Genomic DNA, 14638 nt, shown 5'->3' with positions numbered 1-14638 from the left:
AGCTCTGGGCATGAAGCCGTCTGCAATGGCCATGAATTGATTAACGTGGACCCCGACTTAAGCAAGTTGAAAAACTTATTCGGGTGTTACCATTTAGTGGTCAATTGTACGGAATATGTACTGTACTGTGCAATCAACTAATAAAAGTCTTAATCAATCAACTCTCTCGGGGTAATCAGGTGATAGTCGAGGTCTCGTATTTGAACACATATTTATACCACTACCGTCACCCTAGCTTTACATTTATGGTTTTAGATGTTTTAAATGAATAAATAAAGCTATACTTACATTTTAAAGTCACTCTTTCCACTCTATATAGCGCTGCTATGTTGAAAATTGTTTTTCAGGGCAACCTCATTGGAGAGCAAGCAGCCAATCAGAGCGTACATTTGTCCAGCTCTCTGGTTGGTTGCCTTTTTGACACAAATATAACAGTGTGTCAAAACTTGCGTGGGACAAAGCAGAAATCTGTGCTAGTGTAGAAAAAAACCTGAATGCCCAAAAGGGACAAGCGATAGAAAATGGATGGATGGATCTGTGCTTGCAAAATATGTTTTTCTGTCTTCAAAATCTACCTTTGCGCCTACAAAATTTAGACGCCATAATGAGACGCATACACAAATACACATATTGAGTTTTTTTGCCACACGGCAGAGCGATGATTGTGGTGTAACTACAATCATTTGTACAAAAATAACACTTCAGATTGCATGAAAGCAAGCTATAACAGACTGAACCACAACACATAACTTCAATTCCTTCAACTTGACCCTTTACAATAAACCATTGAATATTAAGAGTATGTGAACGTTCGACTCCTACTTTGTTTATTTCTTTAACGACATCCTTAAAGTTTTGTAATCAATCAGAAATATCAAGCAGCTAAAATGCGCCAAACATGGATACTTGTAGAGAGAGTGTTTTTGTATATCACCAATCATGCCCTGTAATGGATGCATATATATGTGTATTTTAAAAATTATATATATGTGTTTTATAATGTCCACTAAGTTCAATGAGCAGGATGTGAGCTATGTGCGACCGTATGTTGACTTTATTTGTTGTTTGTTTCACAACATGAGTGGGGAAAGTAGTTTGGATTGGGTCATATATATTGATACTGTGCTCTAGTCACTTTCGAATGAAATTCTTGGTCATTTAACCATTGATTTTATCTTCACCCAAGATAGGGCGGCAATTTCATTCCAATTTAGTCGGCATGGGGCTAAATTTAGGCAAAAACAGCCCGGGGGCAAATGTTCTTAATAAACTTATGTCTCGCGGGCCGCACTGAAGATTTCGGCGGGCTGCACCTGGCATTACGTGAATCACAAATTATAAACAGCTATTTATTTATAATACCTTAATTGATTTATTTTTAAAGTGTTTGTTAGTGCTGCGGATTGAGCACAGGATGTGAACAAATAGAAATCACTTTTGAATGGAAAAATATAGGAAATAAAAGAGCTCTCTTTCTTCCTTCTCCTTTTGGGACATGTAATGAAAAATTGGAAGTTTGTGCTGTGCCACTCTGTAACTGTATGCATGTTCGGAATGAAATACTGTGATCAAGACGTAAAACATTATTATGTTTGTGCTTATTATAACCGTTTGAAGCATGTTTTTGATTTGTTTAAAAAAGTAACTCTACAGAGACATACACACGTGAGTCCACCCAATGTATTTGTTATTGTATTTTGTTGTTCAGGTGCAAGGGAGACAGACTATCCTGCAGGTGAAGAGGTAACCTTGAGTTCAGAATCTGCACCAGCTGACAAAGCCAGTTTGTCCGACAGCGGTAGCAGTACAGCAGGCAGTGATGGCGTGCTTGGAGGCATTACTGTTGTGGGCTGTACAGCTGAGGGAGCAACAGCTGTCCCTCAGACAGCAGGTAGTGCATCCCAAGAAAATGGAGAGACAGGTAATTATTATTAATATTTCTCTAAAAAAAAATGTTCATACCCAATTCCCTATTACTTGCTGTGTGACTGTTCCAACAGAATCCAGACAAGCAGAGGCCGCTGAGGATAGTGGAGAGTGCGCTGGTGAGAAAGAAAACCTAAAAGGAGTCCACACTGAACAGGTCTTCACTGATCCTCTGGGATTTCACCAAGCATCAGGCACCCCAGCCAACTACTCTCAAAGGTAATCTCAGGGGAATAGTCCTGTGTAGGTGAACAAACATTGGACCCTTATAGCACAGAATGGGATGTAAAAGTTTGCTCTTTACTAATTTGTTACATATATCAATATTTGGACAATCCATCCAGCTCTACTCACTTATCTCCTTCCTTCAACACTTTTTATGAGATATGCAAAATAATCTACTATAATGTTTAGAAGGCAATTAGTCCAATAAACCGTGGAACTGACCACCCCTCTAAAAATTAAATGCCAAAAAGTACCGTATTTTTCGAATTATAAGTCACAGTTTTTTTCATAGTTTGGCCGGGTGTGCGACTTATACTCAGGAGCGACTTATGTGTGAAATTATTAACACATTACCGTAAAATATCAAATAATATTATTTAGCTCATTCACGTAAGAGACTAGACGTATAAGATTTCATGGGATTTAGCGATTAGGAGTGACAGATTGTATGGTAAACGTATAGCATGTTCTATATGTTATAGTTATTTGAATGACTCTTACCATAATATGTTACGTTTTAGAACCTTTATTTAACCAGATAAGAAAACCCATTGAGATCAAGATCTCTTTCACAAGGGTGACCTGGCCAAGAGGTCAACAGCACATGTCACAGAGCAGTTTCAAAATAAATACATTAAGACATACATTTTAAAATACATAAGAGAACTGTAAAACAACAGAGATTTACATCTTTAAAAACACAGGCACTGTGCAAACGTCTCTCGCTGTTTGTCCCTCAGGACAGAACGGAAGGCTCCAAATGGAAGTAGTTCTGTAAGTTTCAGTTTCGTCTGCAATTCATTCCATGCCATAGGGGCAGCAATGCCAAAAGCTCTTTTGCCAAATTCAGTTAACAGTTAACGTTAACATACCAGGCACGTTCTCAGTTGGTTATTTATGTGTCATATAATGTACAGTTATTCAGCCTGTTGTTCACTATTCTTTATTTATTTTAAATTGCCTTTCAAATGTCTATTCTTGGTGTTGGGTTTTATCAAATAAATTTCCCCCAAAAATGCGACTTATACTCCAGTGCGACTTATATATGTTTTTTTCCTTCTTTATTATGCATTTTCGGCAGTTGCGACTTATAATCCGGAGCGATTTATACACCGAAAAATACGGTACTAATAATCCACTTTACAAAGCATGTAGTTGCGTAATTATCAGGTACAATGTGATTCTGTTTATTTTCAACTTTATACATTTCATCATCAATCATTGCAAACATTACAAATGTTGGAACAGTACAAGCTGGTCATCCACATTCTGTTACTATTGTATTTGAAATAATCACTGTTACAAAAAGAGCATTCATTCTAAAATTGTCGAATAACTGAACTGCCACATAAACTCTTGAATTGTATGCCATTAGTTCTTCCATCTTGATATAATTTACTGTACACTTTTAAACCTTTTTGTTGGTTATATGGTAAGTAGTAAACCGTTCTCTATTTTAATTTGAATTAATGTCTTTGCTGACTTATTCAATATTTATTATTATTTACATATACATTTGTGTTGTATATTTACTTACTTATATAATTATTACTCTTGTATTTACTCCTGTTTCCTTTTTATTTTTGATCATTTTAACATCTTTATTTCCCATTTTCCTTTAACATTACACAAGCTATATCATTTTTAAAGTTTTATTTACTTATTAAACAACGGATTAATATTCAGACATGTTGACTCGCTGAAATGTAACCACATGATGTTCCTTAATGTAACTCGTTAAGCATGTCTGAAACAACAAGACCATGACCATGTATATAATGTTGTTAGCAGATGTGACCTGGTGAAAGATGGCGTGAGTTCAAACACCAAAGCAGAAGAGCAGGACCTGATGAGAGAAGAGGCCCAGAAGATGAGCAGCGTCCTGCCCACCATGTGGCTCGGGGCACAGAATGGATGGTAAGATTAAAATGTTTTCACCCTGTTAAAAATTACACATTTCTGCATACAGCATATACAGTATACTATGTGGGGTGTATGTTATATATATATATATATATATATATATATATATATATATATACCGGTATATATATATTATGTGAGCAAAATTCAATCAAATGTAACTGCATTTCCCTCTAGCGTGTATGTCCACTCTTCGGTGGAACAGTGGAAGAAGTGTCTCCACTCTGTAAAGCTGAAAGACTCTGTGCTTGGCATTGTGTAAGTTCATTTCGAGAACTCCTGCTTTAATACTTATTTTCCAACTTGACTTGTGATTTTCTGTTTTTCTACCACAGACACGTCAAAGGGCGTACCCTGGTTGGCCTGTCTGATGGCACGTTAGCCATCTTCCACCGTGGAATTGGTGAGCAGACGCATGATTTCACCCCGACAAACAATTAAGATCAACAAAAACTCATGTTTTTTGGTATCAGACGGCCAGTGGGATCTGACTAACTACCACCTGCTTGACTTGGGGAGACCTCACTCTTCCATCCGGTGCATGACTGTGGTACACGACAATGTGTGGTGTGGCTTCAGGAATAAGATCTTTGTGGTGCAGCCCAAAGCTATGAAGATAGAGGTACAATATACAAGCCTTCAACGGGCCTTTCTACAACATATAAAGTGCTATCTTTTCTTTTAGAATTATTTCATCAGCAATGTATTACTTATATACCTACACAAAATGAGCATCTACACTGACTGACTTTTGCATATTATAATGATACATTGTTCTTACTACAATCGGTGTGCTTTGGGAACATGCAAGCACAAGTGACAAGAGAATGGTTGAAAACTTTTTGTTCCGTTTCAAGAACCCCAAAATGTGAAGTAGAATTACTACTCCATCACACATAAATCTAAAGTCAAATATCTTCCCAAGCAAAGCTCAAAAAAGGGGGGAAAACCTGTGTCTCTAACACAAGTTTTTGCAAAAAGGCGCTGTATTGTACTTTTAAGCAGTATAACCGACCACTTGGAATAAAGTACCGTATTTTTAGGGCTATAGAATGCACCGGTATTTAAACTGCACACACCAAATTCAACAATTTATAAATATGTTTAGATATATTAGCCGCATCGGACTATAAGCGGCAGATATATACCGATACGAAAGATCCTGTAAATGTTCATTTACATACCTTAATTGTTTCCAAACGGTGCCTGTCACAACAAAACCGGAGTCATCATCATGGACCCACCAGCTGCTCTCCAATCAGCTAAACAGACTTGGAGAATTTACAAAATTGAAACAATACAAAAAGAATGCCCTTGTAAGTTAATAATACTAACACAGACACTTGTAATCGTGTTAGCATATTAGCTAATGCTAACGACGCTTGGTTGATTACATTACAATAGCATGTGCAAATATGCATGAAAACACTCTTTCAGACATCACACTTGGGACGGTTTAGTAAGTATGAATTGTTTTAGTTGTATTGTAAAACTTACAAACGTTGCTTGGAGTGATAAATGAAGAATTATTTCGAGCAGAATACTTCCAGTTCAAGGCACAAAACAGGAAATACACTTTCAACTCGCAGCACCTGCAGTGAGCGAACTCGTCCAAGCGATGGCGCCATAGCACAAACAATAATACACCTTTTCAGTCTCTGTGTCGTTGTTCTATGAAAACTATTTGTTGAATACAAAACATTATGGCTGTTACCGAAGGAAAATCCTTAAATTAGCCGCACCGTTTTATAAGCCGCAGGGTTCAAAGCGTGGGAAAAAAGTAGTGGCTTATAGTCCGAAAAATACGGTAAATAGAATTTTAAGATTGTTGCCATTATATAATGTATATAATGACTGTAAGAACAGTAAATGGTGTATGCACAGTTTGTGTAGATGAGCACTTAAAGGGAGATTTCTGCCTGTCCTTGGGAGGCGATTCCTTAGACTTTTACACTTTTTTCCCACACTTAATCGTTATAAATACAGTATATATAAATTTAATTTTTTGTTGTCTTAGCCTTATTGTGCTAAGCAGACAGAAAGGAGACTTCCTCACTTTGAAATTAGGTAAACTTCTGGTTCTATGGTTATCATCATGTTTCTACCATGTCATTTAGCATAGTCGCATAAAAGTTCCACTTTGAGATCAGCACTCCCCAACCTTTTTGGCGCCACAAGTCGGTTTCAGTCGAGCAATATTTTTACGAACCAGCATAGAAACAAATATTGACTTTTTTTTTTTCATTAAAAAGTTACTATTATTTAATTATTTTGTACCCTCCCATGGTAATGGAAGACAATGGCACCCGAAAAGAATGTTACTAATATCCAGGCTACTCCATAATTTTATGTGCCAAAGCATTTTTAAATGCTTCATTGCTTTATTTGCAAGCCTGTCACCATAAATTATGCAGAGCAAGGTTTGTGCATGAGAATTACCTATAGCAATAAACCTGTCTGCTGATATTATCTTTTAACACAGCCCCATCTCCTTTGTGAAGAAGCTCTCCAAAGAATTTAGTTTTTTTACTCCGAGGCAAAGTGACAGGTGACAGGGCAGGTAGACAATTTTCAAAACAAAACTTATTTCACACTTACTATATTATTTGCTATTATTTTGATTGGCAACAAAAAATGTTTTCCAGTCTCACTGCTGAGTTAAATTCTTATAAGTTATGCTGACATCTCATGAGATCTGCTGTGGACTTGCGTGGCATCATGATGACTTGATGAGGATTTTTATAAAGTTTTCTCATGGAAATTTAGGTCAAATTCTGAATGATCACAATACTTTTCCTGGTTTTGATAGACAAAAACCACAACAATCCGTAGTATCTCTTATACAACTTTGATGGTCATTCTGATAATGTTTCGGCGTGAGCTCGCTGGTTACAACCATTCATTTTACTTTGCAGAAGTCATTTGACGCTCACCCTCGTAAAGAGAGCCAGGTGCGGCAGCTGGCTTGGGATGGTGACGGCATCTGGGTGTCCATCAGGCTAGACTCCACTCTCAGGTTGTTCCACGCCCGCACCTTCCAGCACCTGCAAGACGTGGACATCGAGCCCTACGTCAGCAAGATGTTGGGTTGGTTCCCTGTCTTGTTCTATTAATCCACCATTAGGAGTCAAAGTCTGACTTGCAACTACTAACATCCATTTCACAGGTACGGGGAAACTGGGCTTCTCGTTTGTGCGCATTACGGCTCTCATGGTGTCGTGTAATCGTCTGTGGATTGGCACCGGCAACGGAGTCATCATTTCTATACCTCTGGCAGAGAGTGAGTAGTGAACTTAAAGAGGCCCTATCTTATATTTCCTACTTTTTAGACTTCTGTATATACTGTATTTGAAGCCTGTACTCCTGTTCTATATGATATCATAAGGTCGGTGTGTGTTATCAAGTTATTCTTGGTTTGATATTCAAATCTTTTGAACAGTCGGGGACGAGAGTTCCATGACTTGAATTACTCAAGTCATAGCTTTAGGAAGTCAACTTACTGTTTGCCTGGTGGTGGCAGGTGGTGACCCCTCAACCACTGACTAATCGAAAGGGAGTAGGTATGGTCAGTAGAGAAGACTGCAGAATTGGGCCAAGGGGGCAAGAATGCAGATTTGCCCTGTACACGACTTTTAGAGTATTACATAGCAATAAACTTAATTTTAACGACAGTGGAACCTCAATTTACGAACTTAATTGGTTCTTGAACATGGTTTGTAAATCAATATGTTTGTATAGTGAAGCGGAGTTCCCCATAAGAAACTATTTAGACAGTAATAATTGGTTCTAGCCTCGACAAATGTCCCTTATTTTTATTAAAAACGGTACACTTTGAAGATACTAAAATGTGTATATATATACCTTTATATATAGGGGGTAATGGCTCAACAATGTTTTTTATCCAAACAACATTACAGCAGGCTTAAATGTCAACACTCACACACAAACAACAGTCTTGTTTGTGCGCTCCAAAACGTTAACCACCAGGTTACTACAGTAAAAAACAAAACAAGGAAAGTAATTTTACCTTGTGAAGCACGGGCTTCACGTAGTCACCGCTAGCATTGGCACAAAAAAGCAGTGTGAAGCGATTCTTCATTGGCTTGTGTCTCGGTAGTGCGTTTTCCTCTGATGTAATAAAGGTCCGCTCTGGCATGTTTTTCGTTCTCATGACAATTAAAGACTTGCTACGGAACAAAGCCCCTTTTCGCTGATAAAATCACTTATAATAACAATCTTGCTACAGTTTGGTTATTATACAGGTCATGTTACGTAAATGAAGTATTGTTGATGATTTTTGAATGCATTTTTAAAGTGATTTAGTAGTAGAAATTGATTGCTCCCATTAGCTGCATTGCTAGCCACTAAGAACGAGCCAATTTTTATATGTTAGAAAGCGAAGAAAAACAACTTTTGTCTTGATGATAAATGATTGTGATCGATAGGCGAAATTCCCAAAAAAGTACAGTTCCCAATTAAATAGAGGAGACACGGACATCAGCGTGGATCTATCCGTGTGACTGATAGTTATTCTTCTCTGGTTCTTATGAGAAATCTGGCACTCACTTCATTGCCCACAAGGCTGTCAACCAAGCCAATGTAATGGTGGCTCCTGCATTTGGATGCAAATCTTACCATCACAAAGTCACCAACTACCAGACCTGAGACATTTAATTAAAGTCAGCTCAGCAGACAGAGACGTTAAAACCATGGCTGCATCACTCGCAGCTGCAGGCTTCTGCCCCAGGTTGTGCAGGTTCTGAATTTATGGATGGCTTAAACTCTGTATTGGAGAAGGCATCCGTTTTGTAAGGGCAAATCCCAGTGTATCTAAATCCCGTGGAGATATTGTGTGATGTTATTGCTGACATTATCACCTCATTCATGGAGGTTTTGTTTTAGTATGTTCTGCTAGCTCCTTCTCTGAGAAGAATATTTTTGCTTCGGCTGTACCACTCTACTGTTTTTACTTCCTTTGCCTCCCTCTTTTTCATGAACTTCTTCAATGTTAACCTGCCATTTTGTCTTATCTTTTGCCACTGATCTGATGGACCTTCCACCCTGAACATCATTGGATGCTTCTCTTGTAGGTTCTCGGCATGATACATTTTCTACAATGTCAACATATGACAAACAACCTCAACCAACTCAGTACTCAACTGAATAACCATATTATATACTGGATACTTTACTGAATTTCAGTGCTTCATGGATGGGTAAGTTGATTCTCTGGCTCAATTTACCCCATAGCCTTTGGCTCACTTTGCCCCATAGCCATCTTGCTGGAAAAAATGGGTGTGACAGACTCATGCCTTCTTGTGGGTTTTCGGGACCATTTAGGAAGGACATATTTGAGCAGGGTTGTGACTTTGTTTATTATTTCAATAAATCAGTCTTTGTCGGTTGCTTTTCAGCTCTGGCTTCACCTGCTCGCTCCTCCGCTTCTGCTCTTCCAGCAGCGCGTCGTCGTCTCCCCTGGGCTCTCTTGCGTGCTCGCTCAGCGTCCGCTTCTCTCTGGCTCCGCTTCCTATTCCTGATTCGCTCAGAATCCGCAACTCGCTCCGCTGCGTGTCTTGCTGCTTGCTCCCCAACTCTGGCATGGGTGTCTGGCTCTCCACCTCCTTCTGCCCCGTCGTTCTCGGCCGCCGTTCTTTTAAACGCTGCGAGCGGATTAGCTGATTGAAGCGGCTAGTCGGCGCGCACCGTCTCGCCGCTTGCTCGCCGTCCCCGCCTCCTCGCCGCCATCTTTGAGCGAGCGCCGTCGGTCCGCCGGCCCCGCCTCCCCACAATGGGCTAGCCTACATTTTTAGCCTATTATTTAGTGAATTGATTCACATCATTTTATACATTAGCAAATGACCAACAAGTATCATATATCATTTTAGAACTAGATACATTTGCTTGTGCATAACAGTCATTGTACCTGATATGCAGAGAATTTACTTTGGCAAGCAAAAACCTGTTTTCTGTGTAAAAACAGACTTATCTTTTTTACTTCACAGCAAGATGGAAATGATAAGTGCTTCCTAAATGTATGGTCCTATGACAAATCATGTGCTCAGTTACCTAGATACAAGGGGTGGGTCAACTTACCCACTGACTCACCTTACCCCACTTTCCCTATTTGCTTCAGGCTGAACAATGGCTCTCTCACCACTCCGACAGTGCGGAGAAGTAATTGTCCTCTTACTAAAAGGAGGCAGTTCATCCCATTAAAAGCAAACAAACAAAATAATGTTGAGCTGTGTCCATTTATTCCACTCCAGCATGTATTTAAGAAGAGCAGCAGCAAGGGTTGTGGCATGCTTCACTTGCACTAAAAACATAAGCACTGATTTCAACCTGTAAACTGAAGTAGACATTCATACTGGGAGAGATATCTACAGCAGTTGGGGAGGACAAGGAGCATATACTATACGATACAATACTCGTACCAAATCGGTACTTTGAAAGTCATGCCGGTGCTTTAACGGCGCAGAAAATGGAAAGCATGGAAATTATTGTTAAAAACAAAAAACAATGGCTTTTTCTTTTTATGGATTTTTTTAAACAGGCAGGTAATTTCAATATTTCAAATATATATTAAATGATAACAAAGTAATACATAAAAAAAATAAGAAATACATTTTACAAAAATCATTGGTGCAATACAGAATACAGAGAATGTGCAAACAAATCTGAGTTGTAATTTTTGATGCTCATAATTCCGGGAGTTCCTGAATGTAACCATAGTCATCCGGCCCGCCGGCCATTTCCAAATACTTTTTTTTAGACCTTTAACATCGAAACTGTAGCCACCATTATGATGTGCAGTGCTGTTGTCAAATTACTGTAAGCTTTAAACTTTGGAAAGTAATTTAAGGGTTGGAATCTACACACCGGCCCCCAGACATTTTTGTCTCTCAATGTGGCCCCCGACTCAAAATAATTTCCCAGGTCTGTAATACAGGTACCGCTCCTCAAGCAACAGAAGAGCTGCTCCTCTCATTCAGCTTCTTATCGATGTGGGTGGATTTTACTTTTTAAAGTCTTTATTATTGTAGCAATATGGTTGTTAAAGTTAAGGATTTCTGATAGTTTAGGAGGGCACCATAGTGGCTTCTGTGTGTGTGCACATGCTGCCAGAGCTGCGCATACAGCATCGTTCAGCCTTTGTAGAACACTTTATATTGTGTGCCACTTTATATTGTGTGTTCAAAGTGTACAAACCTTCACTAAAACATGGACTTTTTTTGAGGCTGGAACCCATCATTCATGTTTACATGGTTTCATATGAAGAACTCTGCTTCACTATACAAACGTTTCCATTTATGAACCATGTTCAGGAACTAATAAGTTTGTATATTGAGGTTACACTGTATACATTTGTCATTTGTCATGGCAGTGCATGTGCTTAGCATGTCTGCTGTTATGACCTGTCGTGGTGATGTTTATGTTCCTGTGTTTTGGATTATTTCCTGTCCAGCGCTTTTATTGTTGTTTCCACTTCCTGTTTACCTACATTTGCCACCAATTCTCTAGTCTGAGGCCTGGCTCTCTCCTGATTGCCAATCAGGATGCCTCTTAAGCCAGCTTCATCAGGATCGTTGTGCTTTGTACCTCAACGGACTTCTGTGTGCTTCTTTTGCACTACTGTACCTGTGTTTTCCCGGACAAAAGGACTTCTCACTTTCACCTCATCTTATTTCTCTGCAACCTGGGGTCCAGACAACGCCCACTTAGGACGTAACGTCTGCCCCACAGCCAGGAGGTTATGGGTTTACATCTCGGTTTGGACCTTTCTGCAAGGAATTGTGCGACCCTCCGGTTTCCAGCCACAGTCCAAAAACATGCGTGGTAGCTTTATAGGAGACTGCTGACCAGTCCAGGGAGCAGTAGTCCAGGCTCTTGCTGTGCATTGAACAGGATAATCTACATTGAAAATGAATGATTTCTCCAATACATAATATGACGGGTAACCTCATGTTTATTTCAGCAGCTAACAAGCTAACCAAAGGATCAGGAAGTGATGTTCGAATCTACGGTGACGAGAGCAGTGACAAAGTAGCAGCAGGGACATTTGTTCCTTACTGCTCCATGGCTCACGCTCAGCTCTGTTTCCATGGACACCGGGATGCGGTCAAGTTCTTCACCGCCGTACCAGGTACAGGAAAAATACAAAGAGTACAAAAAAGTACATAACGAAGCGACGATCAAGAGAGTTTGCCGGTTTCCGCCTTCCAGGTCACGCCATTCCGTCCGCGTCCAGCTGCGGCGAAGCGTCAGGTGGCAAGACATCAGACGCCACAGCTCAGGAAGGAACCAAGTCCGTGTTGGTGATGAGTGGAGGAGAAGGTTACATAGACTTCAGGATGGGTGAGTGTGCCGCTTAAAATCCAGAAGCTGCGCAAATGACAAGACCAGGTGACTTCTTCTTCTTCCGTCTTCAGGGGATGAGGAAGGCGATGCGGCCGAGGGGGAGGACCCGCCCATGAAACTGCAGTCGCCCCTGGCGATAGCTGAGCGCAGCCACCTCATTGTCTGGCAGGTGCTGGACAGCGAGAACTGACCTTTGACCCGTGACTCTGAATGAGGCGCTCAATCAGCACTTTTGAAAGTCAGTTGTTTTCAGTTTCAACACCTGACTTCTTCAATACAAAATGTATTTATTCTTTCAGCACATATATTTTTATGACATTCAAGGACAAATGTCTGGTTTAATGCGTGTGTATGAGCAATAATTCAATGATTACTTTTTTCAACACTCAAATTATAAGCCACTGGCTTTTATCTATGCCCCGTTTTTTCCTAAATCAAAACTTGATTGACTATTCTATAAAGTACAGTATTGTGCTCTGTGTATTCATGGCGGAAGCTACCCCAGTTTGTGCCTTTCTAATCAAAAGTAGTGAAAGTGAAACCTGCTTCGCTGTGCTGAGGACGAGTCTTAGCAAATAAGTGACAAAGAATGCATGGATAAAGGATGTTTTGACCTCAAAGTACAACATCAGCACCAAGTTGTTTCCAAATGAGTCAAACAACTGCCAACTTTGTGCAGCATGAACTGACATTAAAACACACACGTGTGTATATGTAAAATGCAATACTGTTACGTTTTAAATTTTATTTTGTAGGGTTTTCTTTGCCAGCAAAGCACTGTTTTTGTTTTTACATTTGACACTACAGTAGATGCACATTTGAAATTGATAAGCTGGCCTGTGCATGAGAAGCAAATAATGGCTATACTGTAGTTTTTTGCATTTTATTTACATAATTCAACTAAACTTTCCTTCATTTTTCATTTGTTTGCCGTGGTGAGACTCAACAAACTGTCGTTTTGTCGAGCGGACCTTGTTGCCTTCCGCTTTTCCAGTATATATTTCTTTCTCGAAAGAATGTAAACGTCTGCTACCAAAATCAAGTCTCACCTTCTCAGTATGTCTGTATACAAAACATGGTGTTTTCCTCTAAGATGCGTGTAAATAAGATGTATTTTTGGAATTTGAGGCTGAATATTTTCATAAAGAAGACAACAAGCCTGTTAACTATTTCAGTGGGTCACACTGCAGCCACATCAACATTTCATGTAGGTTTTACGGCAATATCAACATTTCCTGCAGAAAAAGTTTCAATCCATTCTCTTTTTGTGGAATTTTGCTATTTGTGTGTGTGCGTTCTCTCCATTGCTGTTTAGCCATTTCAGTATTTATTTGAAGGATTGAGTCATTGCAATTCAGAATGTATCTCAGTTCGATAAATATAAATTAAGAATGTATGAAGCTGACAGTTGCTTGAGTTGGAATGTTTTGTTGTTTGTTAGTAGGTAAGGGTTGACTTATGACTGCTTAGCTATGCACACTGTCTCTGCAGGGAGGTACTGTATGTTCAGTCTCCTCTTCAACCATTTTTCATCTCTATAAATGTCAGTTTCATTCCACCAAACACTTTGTTTGTACAGTGCTCTCCTGGCTCTCGTCTGCAAAAAGATTGTCAAAAACCTGACAGAGACTGTTCCAATTTAGCAGGGCACGCAATACCCAATTGTATCATCAATCTCTCGCCTTACTTGTTTTTAACAATCAATTAAATCATATTTTGTGGGCGGAACAATGCTCCTTTTGGTGTTTTTCTTTATTATTGATGTTTCAGAATTAAATATAGTGGTAATGCTGGTTTAGTACTGGCTATATTTTTGGAGTGTGGTTTTTGTTGCCGTGGTGACCTAACATGCCTCCTAATCACCCTTGAGCAAAATTTACTTTTTATAACTGATGCAATAATATTAACTGATAATATACAATGATAATATATCTTTTTCAGAAAGTTTCATTGTTTTTGTTTTTTTTCAATAACGTTGAATCAGGTTGGGCATCATGGTGGGACAGGGGTTAGTGCGTGTGCCTCACAATACGAAGGTCCTGAGTTCAATCCCGGGCTCGGGATCTTTCTGTGTGGAGTTTGCAAGTTCTCCCCGTGACTGCTTGTGTTCCCTCCGGGTACTCCGGCTTCCTCCCACCTCCAAAGACATGCACCTGGGGATAGGTTGATTGGCAACACTAAATGGTCCCTAGTGTGTGAATGTGAG

General features: G+C 39.5%; 1 protein-coding gene across 3 annotated transcripts in view; it reads left to right on the top strand.

Annotated features, from left to right (window-relative positions):
- LOC133655356 (C-Jun-amino-terminal kinase-interacting protein 4-like) overlaps positions 1 to 12911 on the top strand; it is a 93856-nt gene extending 80945 nt beyond the window's left edge. For 2 of the 3 annotated variants that reach the window (XM_062055420.1, XM_062055423.1), the window contains 11 exons: positions 1709 to 1921; positions 2001 to 2145; positions 3940 to 4068; positions 4252 to 4332; positions 4410 to 4477; positions 4548 to 4696; positions 6990 to 7161; positions 7241 to 7354; positions 12050 to 12217; positions 12298 to 12429; positions 12504 to 12911. In XM_062055420.1, coding sequence (XP_061911404.1) covers positions 1709 to 1921; positions 2001 to 2145; positions 3940 to 4068; positions 4252 to 4332; positions 4410 to 4477; positions 4548 to 4696; positions 6990 to 7161; positions 7241 to 7354; positions 12050 to 12217; positions 12298 to 12429; positions 12504 to 12622 — 1490 coding nt within the window. In that variant the 3' untranslated portion in view covers positions 12623 to 12911. The remainder of the gene's footprint in view (positions 1 to 1708; positions 1922 to 2000; positions 2146 to 3939; positions 4069 to 4251; positions 4333 to 4409; positions 4478 to 4547; positions 4697 to 6989; positions 7162 to 7240; positions 7355 to 12049; positions 12218 to 12297; positions 12430 to 12503) is intronic. The other variant, XM_062055421.1, reaches the window with a different exon arrangement.
- The last annotated feature ends 1727 nt before the right edge of the window (positions 12912 to 14638 follow it).

The sequence above is a fragment of the Entelurus aequoreus genome, linkage group LG08 (genome assembly GCF_033978785.1).
Source record: "Entelurus aequoreus isolate RoL-2023_Sb linkage group LG08, RoL_Eaeq_v1.1, whole genome shotgun sequence".
Classification (NCBI taxonomy): Eukaryota; Metazoa; Chordata; class Actinopteri; order Syngnathiformes; family Syngnathidae; genus Entelurus; species Entelurus aequoreus.
This window is presented reverse-complemented; position numbering and strand designations above follow the sequence as displayed.